The sequence below is a fragment of the Arachis ipaensis genome, chromosome B02 (genome assembly GCF_000816755.2).
Source record: "Arachis ipaensis cultivar K30076 chromosome B02, Araip1.1, whole genome shotgun sequence".
NCBI classification, from domain to species: domain Eukaryota; kingdom Viridiplantae; phylum Streptophyta; class Magnoliopsida; order Fabales; family Fabaceae; genus Arachis; species Arachis ipaensis.
Window position 1 is genome coordinate 34,223,659 of NC_029786.2, and position 13,293 is coordinate 34,236,951.

The following is a 13,293-nucleotide window of genomic DNA, read 5'->3' on the forward strand; positions in this document are numbered from 1 at the left end:
TTTTGAGTTGATAGGGAGGGTGTTAGGGATACGCGACAGTGGTAAGCTATTGCTATTTCCTTTTTAGTATTTTTCATATATAGCTTGGTTAGTTTCCTTTTTATTTTCCTAACAGTTATTGTACACACTTTTCTGAATCCAAAATTGTAGGTGATGCCATATCCGAACTAAAAAAGAAGAATCCTGCCCATCTGGTCATCAAAGAACAGTTTAAGAAAAAAACAACCACCCAGTTGGGCGACTTTGTATATGCCTGTCCCATGGACATGACGGAGGAAAAATGTCGGTAAAGATTTCACAAAAATATTACGTTGCAAGTATAGTCTAAACCAACAATTAAACCTCAGTCAAAATTTAATTTGTTTGTCACAATACAAACCCAATAAAAATAAACCGAAGTATTTAAACATCGGGTCGTCTCTCAAGGAATTGCAGGGAAGTATTTTACTATTGGTTATGGAAAAGTATTTTTGGAGTTTTTAAATTTTGAACAAGGAATGTAAATGACAAGAAAATAAACTAATAATTAAGAAAGTTATTAGCAAGGATTGAGATTTAGAAGTCATATCCTCATTATCAAGGTCAATTGTGACGGCAATTGCAAATTGCACTTACTTAGTTAACCTCTAACAATTGAAGGTAAGTCAAGTGAGAAATTCAACTTGAGTTCACAAGTCCTAATCAAAGATTAGAGTTAGTGAAGCTCAAGCCAACTAGCAACTTTCAATCACCAACCAACAAGAGACTTTGACAATTCAAGAGTCTCCAAATTACTCAATCTAAGCTAAGAATACCAAAAATCTAATTTAAAATCCTACCAAGCATTTTATTAAATACTTGGTAGGCACAACATCAAAAGCATAGAAAAGTAACAAGGAATATTAAATTTAAACAACCAATTGCAAGCATCAACAACACAAATTAAAGAAGGCAATCATAAATATGGGAACATAAATTGCATTAATATGGATCAAAGGAAACATAAAAGTTTATAAACTAAATTGAAAACATAAAGTAATCAACAAGAGAAATAGATAGCTAAGGTACTAGAACAAATAAAAGTAGAAGAGAAATTAAATTAAAGTGAAGTAGAAATCTGAATTTGAGAAAAGCAAAACCTAAAAATCCTAAAACCTAGAGAGAGGAGAGAGCATCTCTCTCTCTAGAAACCTACATCTAAAACCTATTAATTGTGAATGAATGTGTGAATGAATGATTCCCCCCATCCAGCTCCACTCTGCAGCCTCTAATCAGTATTTTCGGGCTTGGAACTGGGCCAAAGACAGCCCAGAAATCGCCCCCAGCGTTTTCTGTAAATTGTAGCAGGTGACGCTTGTCATGCGTACGCGTCAGCCACGCGTACACATCACTGAATAAATCCCAAGTCACGTGTACGCGTCATCCACGTGTACGCGTCGCTTGACTGATGCGCTGGTCACGCGTACGCGTCATCTACGTGTGCGCGTCACTGCCAGCTTCTCCAAACATCAATTTCTTGTGTTCCTTCCACTTTTGCATGCTTCTTTTCCATCCTCTAAGCCATTCCTGCCCTGGAAAACCTGAAAACACTTAACACACATATCACAGCATCGAATAGTAATAAGAGAGGATTAAAAATTAGCAAATTTAAGGCCAAAGAAGCATGTTTTCAATCATAGCACAAAATTGGGAAGGAAAATGTAAAACATGCGTTTTATATGCATAAGTGTGAGAATGATGGATAAAATTCACTCAATTCAATACAAAATAAATCGTAAAATAGCGGTTAATCAGGACACTGAAGCAGGACGGGCAAATTTTATAAGGCACTTCATCTTGGTGGTCCTGAAGATGTTTCTATGCCCAACGAGTCAACAGACCATTTTCCCGTGGCACATACCTCCTATTCTCGATGTATCCGACCCTAGCAGATTCAATTGAGCACATAAGACAAAAACTGAGGAAACATTGTTGAGTATTTTGCAGGGGCGACTAATTGAAGACATGGCCAAAGCGACCATCCCAACTTACGAACGACCCAAGTTTTGCATATGCCATAGTCCCTATGCAACCGAACGGGTAAGTAGAGCCAATCAACACACCAGAAAAATTTATCCATTCATAGTTTCTATAATATTGATATCATACTGATTGGACCATACTTACTTAATTATGTAGTTGGGATTGTGGCATTTATGTCATTAAATTCATGGAGACATGGACTGAAGATTGTAAACTAGATGATTGGGACGATGTAAGTTACTTGGTCACTCTGTTTTAAATTTGTAATTTCAGGTTCATGTTTATTTGGCCTTTCAATCATCACCCTCAAAATGAAAATACCATACAAAGTATGCTTCGGAGATTTAGAATGGAGCTCATGGTGGATATTGTCATGGGAGCACACAATGAATCAATTGAACAGGTGCAAACTTTGTTGCAACAAAATGAAGAACATGTAAGCCACAACTATACAAGAAACAAGAAAAAGATGGTTAAATCACCATTCACGGCACCAAGCACTAGGACATTGATGAAACGGGTCAAAGAATTACCTGTGAGAAAGAACCGGAATCGGAGAAAGCAATAGATGTACTTAGTCTTAAGACCACAAATACCTTTCTCATTTTGTTTAGGTGTTTTCGCGGTGGAGTTTTGTTAGAACAGATAGGATAAATTTTCATGTAGCAGAACATTTTTTGTGCTCTAACTACTCTGTTTCTGTTTCAATATATTAGCTATGCGTAACAGCTATTAGTTAAGAATAACCATCTGGGTACTAATAGAAATAACCATCCACTATCCAACTGAATCAAACATCTAGGTTAACATACTTGTAACTGATCACACACAATACACCATGATTAGTCTAAATAATCATCTGTGAACCAGAAGAAATAACTATTTGTGTACAAGTAGAAATAACCATCCGCTATCATACTGAATCGAATATCCACATTAAAATACTTCTAACTGATCACACAACCATACTATTCAAAATAACCATCTGGTTACCAACATAAATAAACACCCGCTAGCTAATAGAAACGAACATCTAGGTTAAAATACTTGTAATTGAAGCCTTGCCTATTCTAAATAACAATCTGCTATCCTACTGAATCGAACATCCACATTAAAATACTTCTAACTGATCACACACAATACACCGATACTATTTAGAATAACCTTCTGGTTAACAATCAAAATAAACATCCGCTATCCTATTGAATCGAACATCCAGGTTAACAACAAGCCAAAAGAGTTGGAACAATAAGCCAAACTCACAGAATACCAGTTTCATATACATTTGACCATCAAACAACTCGCACAACGAAATAACCATCAAACATAAATATTGAGTTGGAACAACTAACAAAAAAGGAGCTCTAATGTAACATAACAGATTCACTATCCAAAACAGTCTAGGTATTGCTGAAAGAGTTTAACAGGGACATGAATCCACCAACTCCTTGCGGACCAATCTGCCGAGCGGGAGCATCCAAATCTATATTTTCATAGGATTCTACACGATTATCCTAAAAGAAACAAACTCAAATGAAAACAAGTCATTATCTTATTAATCAACTATGAACTAAAGGTGAAGCTTTAAATTAATTACGATACTTACCTGGCCTGAACTCTTCCACTTTCTCTGCATGGATTTCTTGATAGACTTTTCCATCTCATATCCGAGTCTTTTACCTTTTGGCTGACCCTTTGTAGTTACCTTTGATGGGCCTTGAATGTCCCCTGTGGCCACCACAGAGGAAATCTCTATGGCGATGCTAGTGTGTGCATCAGCAACAACTTTATTCTGCATCTTGGTACGGTAATCAACTAGCTTGGCCCTTGCATCGTCCAGAGCAGCATGCAACATGGCTGCTTCATCATCTCCATTCACAAATTCCTGTGCAACGTTGTAGAAGTGTGCACACAACCCTCTGAATAAGTTGTGGCTCTCATTTGAACATCTCACATCGTGGCTAATCTTAATATAAGTGTGCTTGCACTTTATTTTCTTGCTCCAACGACAAAGAACATAACATGAAGGCACTTTATTCACTTTGTAAGATGAAAGCACTACAAGACAGTGGCAACACAACACACCTGCACTCTCGAACAAGTTGCACTCACATCGAACCTCGTGAGTCGAATGGCCGAAATGGACATTGTACGTAACATACCGGGTCTTCTCATAGGCTAGTATTTCCTGTTCCACTTTTACCCAGGCCGAGTCACCCTGTTCATTAACGGCACGAATATTGCAATAAGCCTTCTTGCCAAACTCCATTTGGACATCCTTAAACATGTCGTTGGTGTACTCTTGTTGAAATTATCGCTCGATGGCTGAGCTAGTTGCACATGGGATTAATCCTTTTGAGTCTGCAGCATCGTTCTCTAGTTCCTTCTGCTCCTTGTTTTCAAGCACATTGTCGTACTCATGGACGAACTGAACCAAGCTAGTCTTGCAATGTAAGTATCCACCAAAGAATGAGTGCATACTCTCACTCTTTTGCGTACTCCTCATAGAAGCCCAAAATTGACCCTTGAAAAAGATCGGCATCCACATGCGTCGGTCATCAAATAGGTCTACACAAAACAAACCACCCAACAACAGAAACCCGTATTAGGAACAGATTTTTAGAACAACATACAAGAGTAGTACAACATCTAAGCAATGACAATACGTGATTTGACTTAAAAGACACAAACCTGATAGCCATTTATTGTGATGTAGGTCGAACTCCTCAATGAATTCAGCCCAACCATCCTCGAAACCCTCAACCGACTGAGAGTTCCATATAATGTGCTTCAGCTTGGCATTCAACTCGTTGAACCTATCATAACCACCGAGCTTATACGGTATCTTTTTCGTTATATGCCATATGCACCAACGGTGGCGTGTATTGGGTATGACCTTCCTAATTGCACCAAACATGGACCTGCACTGGTCTGTGATGATACCATGTGGTGCAGTTCCCATGCACTTCAGCCATTACGTGAACACCCACTCAAAACTAGGGATCTCCTCACTGCCTAGCAAAGCACAGCCTAACAAAGTAGACTTACCATGGTAGTTCACACCGACGAAAGAGGTGAACGGCAAACCAAGCCTAAGTAAAAACAACCACATTTATTAACATCCAACTAATACAAAATACCACAAAAAGTAAACAACGTCAACATAAATATATTTTACCGGTTCGTACTGTATGTGGTATCAAATGACACCACGTCTCCATAGTATTCATAAGAAGCCCTGCACCGTGCATCAACCCAAACTGCACTCTTAAATTTGTAATCGTCGTCCACATTTACTGCATAGAAGAAGTTCGGATTCATCTCCTTCATTCGCATGAAGTAATCCAACATTCGACATTGGCGTTGACATTAGTGAATCTGAGTCTTGATGAGATGTAGTTCCTGACATCCTTCTCGGAGAAGCCCAGGTTCGATGGCCCACCAATCTCGTTAGCCAATGCTAGAAATGTCTTGTTGGGTCAAATGTCCGCCTCATCATTAACCTCAATCATGCATTTCGCATGCATGGTCAACTCTCTAATCTCGTGGTAATGCACCGCCTTTTTAGTTGAACATGGGTGCGAGTGCCTCAACTCAACCTTTAGCAAAACCCAATCTTGCTTCACCTTGTCAAACTTTGCATATACCCTTGCTCTACACCCGACAGCTGCGACCGTGTTCTTTCGTGTGGGTGCTTTGACACGAGATCCACGGAAACCCTCCCGATTACAATGAATAGATTGGTTAATTAGTTCCTTAGTCATCCTGTCATAATTTGTATTCCTTATCTTGCTTATGAAACCTACTTTCTTTGCATAGGTCGCATAAAAATCCTGAGCCAGCTTCAAATGATTAAACCGCATCCCAACTCTTGGTATTTCATCTTCGGCAAGACAACTGTGATCTAGTAACTAGGAATCAGTTCAATACAAACATCATTCGATGAACATGAGGATTAATGGTTGATTCAAAACATGAGGTTAAAAAAAACATTAATATACTAGTGTTCAAACCTCATCAACAAGATCCGTGTCATCACTTCCAAACTCATTAATGTTCGTACAATCTATTGCCTACAATCATAACATACACAACCAAACAAAAACAAACAAACTAATTAGATACGGTACTATTAAACAAGTGTCATCTAAAAATATTTAATTCACACTTTTTCAAAGCATATCATTAAAAATTTATTATTATACAAGACTTAACAGAAATCATAACAATGAGAAGTATACTCATACAAAATTCTCACAAAACTAATTAGTCTTATATTAATTAATTATTTATTTATATAGCATGCATGGGTCCACCACCTATGAAACACACCTACACAACCTAAACCAAGTTTTCTTCTGTGCTTTGAAAAGTCAAAAAGCTCAGTATTAACTGCTGTACCCTTTTCCTTTTCCTTACATATGTAGCCAGTTTTTTGTTTGTGCATGCATGGCATGGGAGCATAAAAATGTGGATTCAAAACAATCTAATAGCAACCATGAGCAATGATTAGAATTTAACAATAAACCTATAATGAACCAAATTCAGTATAACATATTAAAAAGGTAACATAATAGTTTATCGGATTAAGAAAATAAATAGCTCATCTTCATCCTCTTTAGAAATTGATATATGATTTATCACCCTTGAACTAATTCCTATACGGCAGAACCAGAACACCATAAAAAAATTTTTGGAATGAATACCATCAATTTTTAAAAATATTGGACTTAGATTAACCATCTCATTTATATGAAAATAAACATACGTCCCACACCACCAACATACATTACTTACCTTGTTAGACTTTTCACCTTCAACGTTGGAAGAATTGAGAAGATTGTCACTTGAATGGATGGTATTGCCGTTAGTGAAGGATGCTAGAGAATGAGAAACTGGTTCACCAAAATGGGACTCCATTGAAAGGGCTATAAGAAGTTACGTAATCTTGAAACGGCAACCACAACTCTCTCCTGTATTTTGGTCGGATCAGTCGGAGACGATGCGGGGGTGATAGTGACCACATTAGGCTTCGATAGACTGCACGGTTCTACTGAATTGGCGGTGGGAAGAAAAAACAAATTCAGGAAATGGCTGGCTGCTCGGCGGATGGGGTAGAAGCGGTGGCGACGGCTGCAGAAGCGCGGTATCAGATGCGGAGGCGCGTTAATGGCTTGNTAATTAAATTTAATATTAATTTATTTTTTAACTCTATTGTTCATATTGTTCGATAACTTTGTTAGTTACTTATATTTTTTATCAATAAATTAATAACTAGAATGGTTGGATCATCAATTCAATTCTCAAAACCTTGGTTATAAGCATTAGCCACATTTGAGAATTGACTAACAACACACAACTTCATGATCATTATTGTCCATAACTTGAAGATACTTCCACATGTTCAGTGACAGTGCCACCAATCTTCTCTCAACATCAACACTACCCGAGAATAGGGAAGGAAAAGGGATTGGGAGACTGTGAGTGAGGATAAAGAGTATTGGAAATTGGGAATAGGATAAGGTGAGAGTTAGAATTTGGAAAAAAATAAGATAGATTGAATAAATAGTTTAAAATTTTTTAAGATTTAAATAGTTTTATCTATTAATATTTATCTTTTATAGTTATAAGTTAGTTTAATTTTCTTTATTAAATTTGTCAATGCTATAATTTATGTGGTTTAATTTAGTACTTTATTCATAGTTTAATACATTTTACGCATAATTTTTTTTAAATTTTTACTTTTATTTCCTTAATGTGAAGTTTTAAAATATTTGTTAACAAACTTCTTAAACTAAAAATTTTGGATGGATTACTTCTTTGTTTCTTATTATTTTATCTTGACTTTTTTTTTCACAATATATCTGTCATTCTTTTTCTTTATCCAAAGAATTATTACTACTTATACTTAGTCTATAAAAACATTTAAAAATATTTTATTATTTTCAGTTTCATTAGTTAATTAAGAGTTATTTAGTCATACTATTTTTAGATTACACATAAATTCATGTTTCTAACAATTACATGTTCTAAATGACAAGTAAAGAAGTATAGAGAAATGGGGAAAAAAACCAAGAGTTTGATGTAGACAAGAGACAAGACTGGATAATGTTAAATAATTTGCAAAAGAAAATTACCTTTCCAGTTTCCACATTAGCCTCCATCCCGGTCCCTTATAAACACAATATATATATATATTTTAATATGCATAACACGGTGGCATTTTCTTTAGGCTATCTAACTTTTGCCTAACATACAGCATAAACTCTCACACATTCAATTAAATTTAGCAAACCTTACTTTACCAAAGATATATAGTATAGGAGAAATTCTAAGGTGCAAATCATCATACATCATCATATCATAACGTGACAAAAATCCCACACTATAAAATCCATTCAACCACCCTTTATTCCCACAACCTTAATTAATTCTCTTTCAATCCAAGGACAAATCCTTTCAATTTCCATTCTCTTCCAAATTTCATCACATACCCCATACAGAAAATAAGAACAAAAGAAAATAAAAAAAACTCATTAGAAGAACAACACAACTACACAAGAAACAGTTGTAAGAATGAATTCGATCTGCATATCTAACTGTATCAATGACACACGTGATTCTCGCATTCGCGCCAACTATACGAACCTGTATAAGTGGCCGGAATCAGACGTAGAGTTTGTTAGGTCGTTGAGCCACGAGGGTAGGAGGAGATGCCACGTGTATGGTCAGGATCACCCGAAGGTGGTGGATAGCATCTCATGTAGGCAGATGTACCTTAGGAGCTACCAGTTTTCAAGGAAGGAGAGTGTCCCTCAAAAGACAAAAAGGTGTTTTAGGAGGGTGAAGGAGAGAGTAACACGTGGCAACCATGGTGGTTGGAGGAACAACTGCAGAAAGAGGATTATTGGTAGACACCATGGTAGGAGGAACAAGTGTCTGGTTTGGAGGAGACTGAAGCAAATTTCGTGTGCTGCTTTGTTTAGGATATTCAAGAAGTTATTGTCTTCTGCTGCAAGTGTAGATGTTGTGAAGGGGGGAGATTGATTACTTTCTTTTTTCCTAATATTTTTTTTTATTAATTTAAGGTTTTGGTTTCCAATTTGATCTTTTTAAAATTTTTATTTATTTATTTATTCTTTTAACTTTCTGGTGCAATTTTCTTTGGCTAATCTATTTTTTGTGGGTTCGGTTTGCTGACCATGTGAATGTGAATGTGAATGTGAGGATATTTAAATGGAAATTCATTTTTACACTTGACAAGTGTTTCATTTTTTTGTGTTAATTTATGATCATGTTTGGTGTTAACAAAAAATCAACCATCAAATCAGTTATTAATATTTTCATATAAAATATATATTAAAATATAAAATATATATTAAAATAAATTAAATAATATATATTTATACACAAATACATAATAACAATTTTTTTTGTGCACATAGTATTTTTGGTTAATTTATCACTATTAATTTAAATTTAAGAATAAATCCCTAAATTGGTTCTAAAAATTTTTGGGTTGAATATTTTGGTTTTTGACATTTTTATTCTCTAAAAATCTTCCAAAACTATTCTTGTCTGATTAACATTATGGAGTAGCAATTTCTAACCTCTGGTGATGTAAAAGTAGATTTTGAAAGCGACCAAGTATCTTGAATAGAGCATTTTGGAATACGTTAGGATGTAAAACGGTGGAAGAAACAAATGACGTTAGTACTTTGTCTATATACTGTAGCACTTATTAGTGATGTGATTTATACAGAACACTTGTATAATAGTCTTCATGACTCGGATTTTCGGTGGTTCAGCTTCAATTATTGGAATGGTTTTATATTATAAAAAAAAAAAAAAAGACAAATTACTCTCCTTTTAAATTCACTACAAGAAAACATTTCTAAAAGCGTGGCGAAGATATCGTCACGCTTTTTGAGCTAATGTCACTCTTTAAAAAAAGTCACATCTGCAAGCATGTTGGTTGTTCTATCGCCACGCTTTATTTTATGCCACACTTTTACAAATTGCCACACTTAAAAACGTGGTCGTATGTGAGAGATATGGCCACGCTTTCAAAGCGTGGCTATATCTTTTATTAAATTAGAAAAAAAATCCTGGTATATCCTTATCAAATTAAATAAACAGAACATAGTAAAACCTGTTTGCAACCACCCAAAACAGTATGTAGAAAACAAAGTCAAGCAGCAGGTCAAACAATTTTACATCATTTAGAAAAATCTGTAATCATATTGGGGATACAAAATTGCGAACTAATGTTACAATCTTCAAATGATTAAAATAATCCATTAGGAAGAACAGTATGATAAAACAAGATATAAAAGAGCATGATGAAGCAGACTATGAGACAATCTTAAGCAATAATCCATTTTTGGTATAGTATTGGATAGTAAAATTTTCAGAATCCCTCAATAATTTATTTAGATTCAGAGCTTTAAGTCCTTGCAATTCCTTCCCTGCCGCTATCAAGCCTATTGCCTGTTCAATTCAATAAATAAAGGGTTATGCTCCAGCCACCCAAAAAAGGTATCAAGGGACAATAGAATCTCAAGGATCCAAGTTACAAAGCAAAAGGAAATGCTTGCCTGTGCAGCACTGCTTGATGGATCTCCCTCACTGGCACTGCATTTACATGGCCTATATAGCAGCAATAATTCATCAATTTCCATGACTCAAGGAATGAAGATTAGCAGCAAGGGAGTACATTACATGGCAAGACAACCTTGGTACCGAAGCAACAACCAAACTTCATATAAAGCAAAGAAAAGAAAAGATAAGAAAAGAAAAGATAAGAAAAGAAAAGAAAAGAAAAGAAAAGAAATGAGCCTGCTGAAACCAGTATCAATTACTATCAAACAAGGATAACCACTCTAGCCTAAATTTTTGTAATCTGCCAAATTCAGTTTATCAAACAAATCAGATAACTCAACATATTTTCATAGGAATGAAATCTTAATAATATATTCTCCAAATCTTTCATAGCCATCATTGCTTTTCTTAATTAGCCTTTGATATATATATATATTAGTAATAGACAATAACAACTACTATCAAAGTAATTAACTACTACTATCCCGTGTTGAAGGTTCCTCAATAATAATGTAAAGTCAAAAAAAAAATGACCGCTAGCTCTATATCCCTCTTCTAATGCTAAATATCTAGTTCTAATTATTATTGCCGAAACATTGAGTCAAAGAATGATTGGAGCCAGCGAATATAAGCCTAGCTAGAAAAAGAAGAACTTATTGCTTACTTTGTTAGTTAAATTATTTTGATTCGCAATCAGACATACAACGAATAGAGGATCCTAAGAAATTTCATTAGTCAAAAACTGTTTGTATGAAAAACAGAGAGAAGAAAATCCTCTACTTTCATTCTAATCAAAGATCAATGCAACAAAATCATGTATTTATGTCAATGGCATTAGATTTAAGTTCACTACCTTGCTGAGTTACTTGTACATATTCCTACATTAACAAGAAAAAGAATTAAATTATTTTTATCTACAAACAAACCTGAGTCTCAGCTGAATTCAAACCAGCAGAAAATGGCTTCACATCATCATCTCTGAATCCTTTTAGACCAGCAACAATGCCATTCATGGCGACGGAATCATCCCAGGGCGTGAACTCTGTGATGAGTAGCAACTTCGATCAAAAAATGCTTTTCAAGTATTATTCATCATAACATTTAAACCAAAACTTGGATATTTTAACAGACATCTTAGAGCTATTAATTTTATCAATATTGGAACAGTTTGAAAGGAATAATAAATGGAAAATGTTGCACATATACCGTTTAGGATTTTTCCCAGCAGCTGCAACATACAGATCAAGCTTCCCAATGGATTGCCATTTCCATGAACTCCAATCTCCAAGTCCCAAAATTCTGCTCCCATCAATAACAACAACCATATCAACCTGAAAAGAACATAAAAAGAGATGTCTCATTATTAAAATGTTGAAATGCATCATTGTTCATCAGTATTGTGCATATAAGGTTGAGATTCAATTTGAAAGAAATAATAAAACCATCGCAGATAAATATATACCTTATACACTCAACATGATGCAGTTTGTAGTGAGTTTTCCATCGGTTGGCCAATCAATTCTATGTAGTGAGTTTGTAGCATCGTGCACTCCTGAATCCACAGTACTTCTCGCAGATAAAAACACAAGGAACTTTCCATTTGGGCTGGTCGAAATTCCAAAATGATCGTCATAGTTTTAGGCACCTACCTTCTCAATAATTGAGCCTTATTCAATTATCAAAAACAAAAAAAGAAGAAAAAACATACAAACATACCTGAATCTTGGAAAGAGGGCACAGCTTATGATTCAAGTAAGGTTCAGTATATGCCATTCTTGAGTTGAGCTACATGAAAAGAAAGATGTACTAGTATCTAAAAGGATTTAAAAGAGGGAGAATTTAGAAGATATTATTACTAATTATTACTAAAGTGATTTACTTGATCTCTTGTTCATTAGATTTTGAGTCATGATGGGGTGCTCTAACTGCAAGGTTCCCTCAAGCACAGAACTCCATCACCAAGTACGCACATCCCATCATACTAAAGTAGAAATCAGAAATAGCGAAAGTTTAAATAACAATAATAAAATGATCCTTCAATTATGCAACAAAGAATTGATTTTTTTCAACATATTTCACTTTAATTTAAAAAATAAGAAAAAGGGCATTCAAATAAAAGGGAACCAAAATTAAAAAAGAAGAACCTGGAAGAAATCAAGGAGGCGAACGATGTTGGGGTGGTTGACGGAGGACAAGAAATTGAGCTCGCAGTGGAACAATGACTTAAGGCGAAGGTTGAGTTTGGAGAGGAAGACCTGTTTCACTGCCACCTCTTCGCCGGTGCCTCTGTGCTCCGCCCTCCACACCGCCGAGAACGACCCATTTCCGATCTTCCGCTTCAGAATGATGTCCTTTACTCTTACCGATTCGCTCTCTTCTTCCATTCCTGTTGATAGTGATAGAACTTCTGCTGCTTCTTTGATGGAGAAGAGCGCCACGGTTGGGACTCGCGACTTGGCGACGAGGAACGCGCCACTGCCGCGGATTGCGCGAGAAGGATGGCGGGGCAGGAGAACGGCGTCGCGGATGGAGGAGGAGGGAGGGACGCGCTACGGTCTACGACTCTACCGACGGAGGGAGGAAGGTGCTATGGAGGAGAATGGAGATTTCTGAGAATAGGAGGGAGGGACTGAAAAGAGTAAAAGAAACAAGGGTAGAATGTAGGTTTGTTTTACATTCACTCTGAGTGAG

At 35.9% G+C, this 13,293-nt stretch overlaps 3 protein-coding genes across 14 annotated transcripts in view; 1 reads left to right on the top strand and 2 right to left on the bottom strand.

Moving 5' to 3' along the window:
* On the bottom strand, window positions 1,641-6,170 carry LOC107627169 (protein FAR1-RELATED SEQUENCE 6-like). 3 transcript variants are annotated; one of them, XR_002357353.1, is made up of 3 exons: window positions 6,015-6,166; window positions 5,180-5,912; window positions 1,641-5,093 (listed from the first exon to the last, which is right to left on the bottom strand). XR_002357353.1 is itself a non-coding variant. In XM_021115770.1 (3 exons), the coding sequence occupies exons 2-3, from the start codon at window positions 4,961-4,963 to the stop codon at window positions 4,313-4,315; spliced, it is 528 nt and encodes a 175-aa protein (XP_020971429.1). In that variant the 5' UTR covers window positions 4,964-5,912; window positions 6,015-6,170; the 3' UTR covers window positions 1,641-4,312. The 3 variants fall into 3 exon arrangements, 2 of the variants coding, with proteins under 2 accessions (XP_020971429.1, XP_020971428.1); XM_021115770.1 differs by having other exon boundaries at window positions 1,641-4,569; window positions 4,693-5,912; window positions 6,015-6,170; XM_021115769.1 differs by having other exon boundaries at window positions 1,641-5,912; window positions 6,015-6,157.
* On the top strand, window positions 8,022-9,272 carry LOC107627170. The gene has a single exon (XM_016330024.2). The coding sequence runs from the start codon at window positions 8,578-8,580 to the stop codon at window positions 9,046-9,048; it is 471 nt and encodes a 156-aa protein (XP_016185510.1). The 5' UTR covers window positions 8,022-8,577; the 3' UTR covers window positions 9,049-9,272.
* The window catches only part of LOC110268814 (serine/threonine-protein kinase ATG1t-like), a 24,220-nt gene continuing 21,519 nt past the window's right edge, over window positions 10,593-13,293 (bottom strand). The window contains exons 1-7 of one of the 10 annotated variants that reach the window (XR_002357355.1): window positions 12,747-13,236; window positions 12,482-12,583; window positions 12,319-12,387; window positions 12,065-12,207; window positions 11,809-11,933; window positions 11,529-11,644; window positions 10,593-10,650 (exon numbers count right to left, since the gene is read on the bottom strand). Coding sequence is in view for 5 of the 10 variants with exons in the window: in XM_021115774.1 (XP_020971433.1) it covers window positions 12,074-12,247; window positions 12,319-12,387; window positions 12,747-12,988 (485 nt within the window). In the remaining 5 variants the exon portion in view is untranslated. Of the gene's footprint in view, window positions 10,651-11,528; window positions 11,645-11,808; window positions 11,934-12,064; window positions 12,252-12,310; window positions 12,388-12,481; window positions 12,584-12,746; window positions 13,237-13,293 lie in introns of those variants that run through there. The other 9 variants (XR_002357356.1, XR_002357354.1, XR_002357358.1 and 6 more) reach the window with 9 other exon arrangements.

Bases quoted from the DNA above. Each gene is read 5' to 3' on its own strand.
- LOC107627169 (XM_021115769.1), bottom strand. From the start codon at position 4,288: ATGTTTAAGGATGTCCAAATGGAGTTTGGCAAGAAGGCTTATTGCAAT.
- LOC107627170 (XM_016330024.2), top strand. From the start codon at position 8,578: ATGAATTCGATCTGCATATCTAACTGTATCAATGACACACGTGATTCT.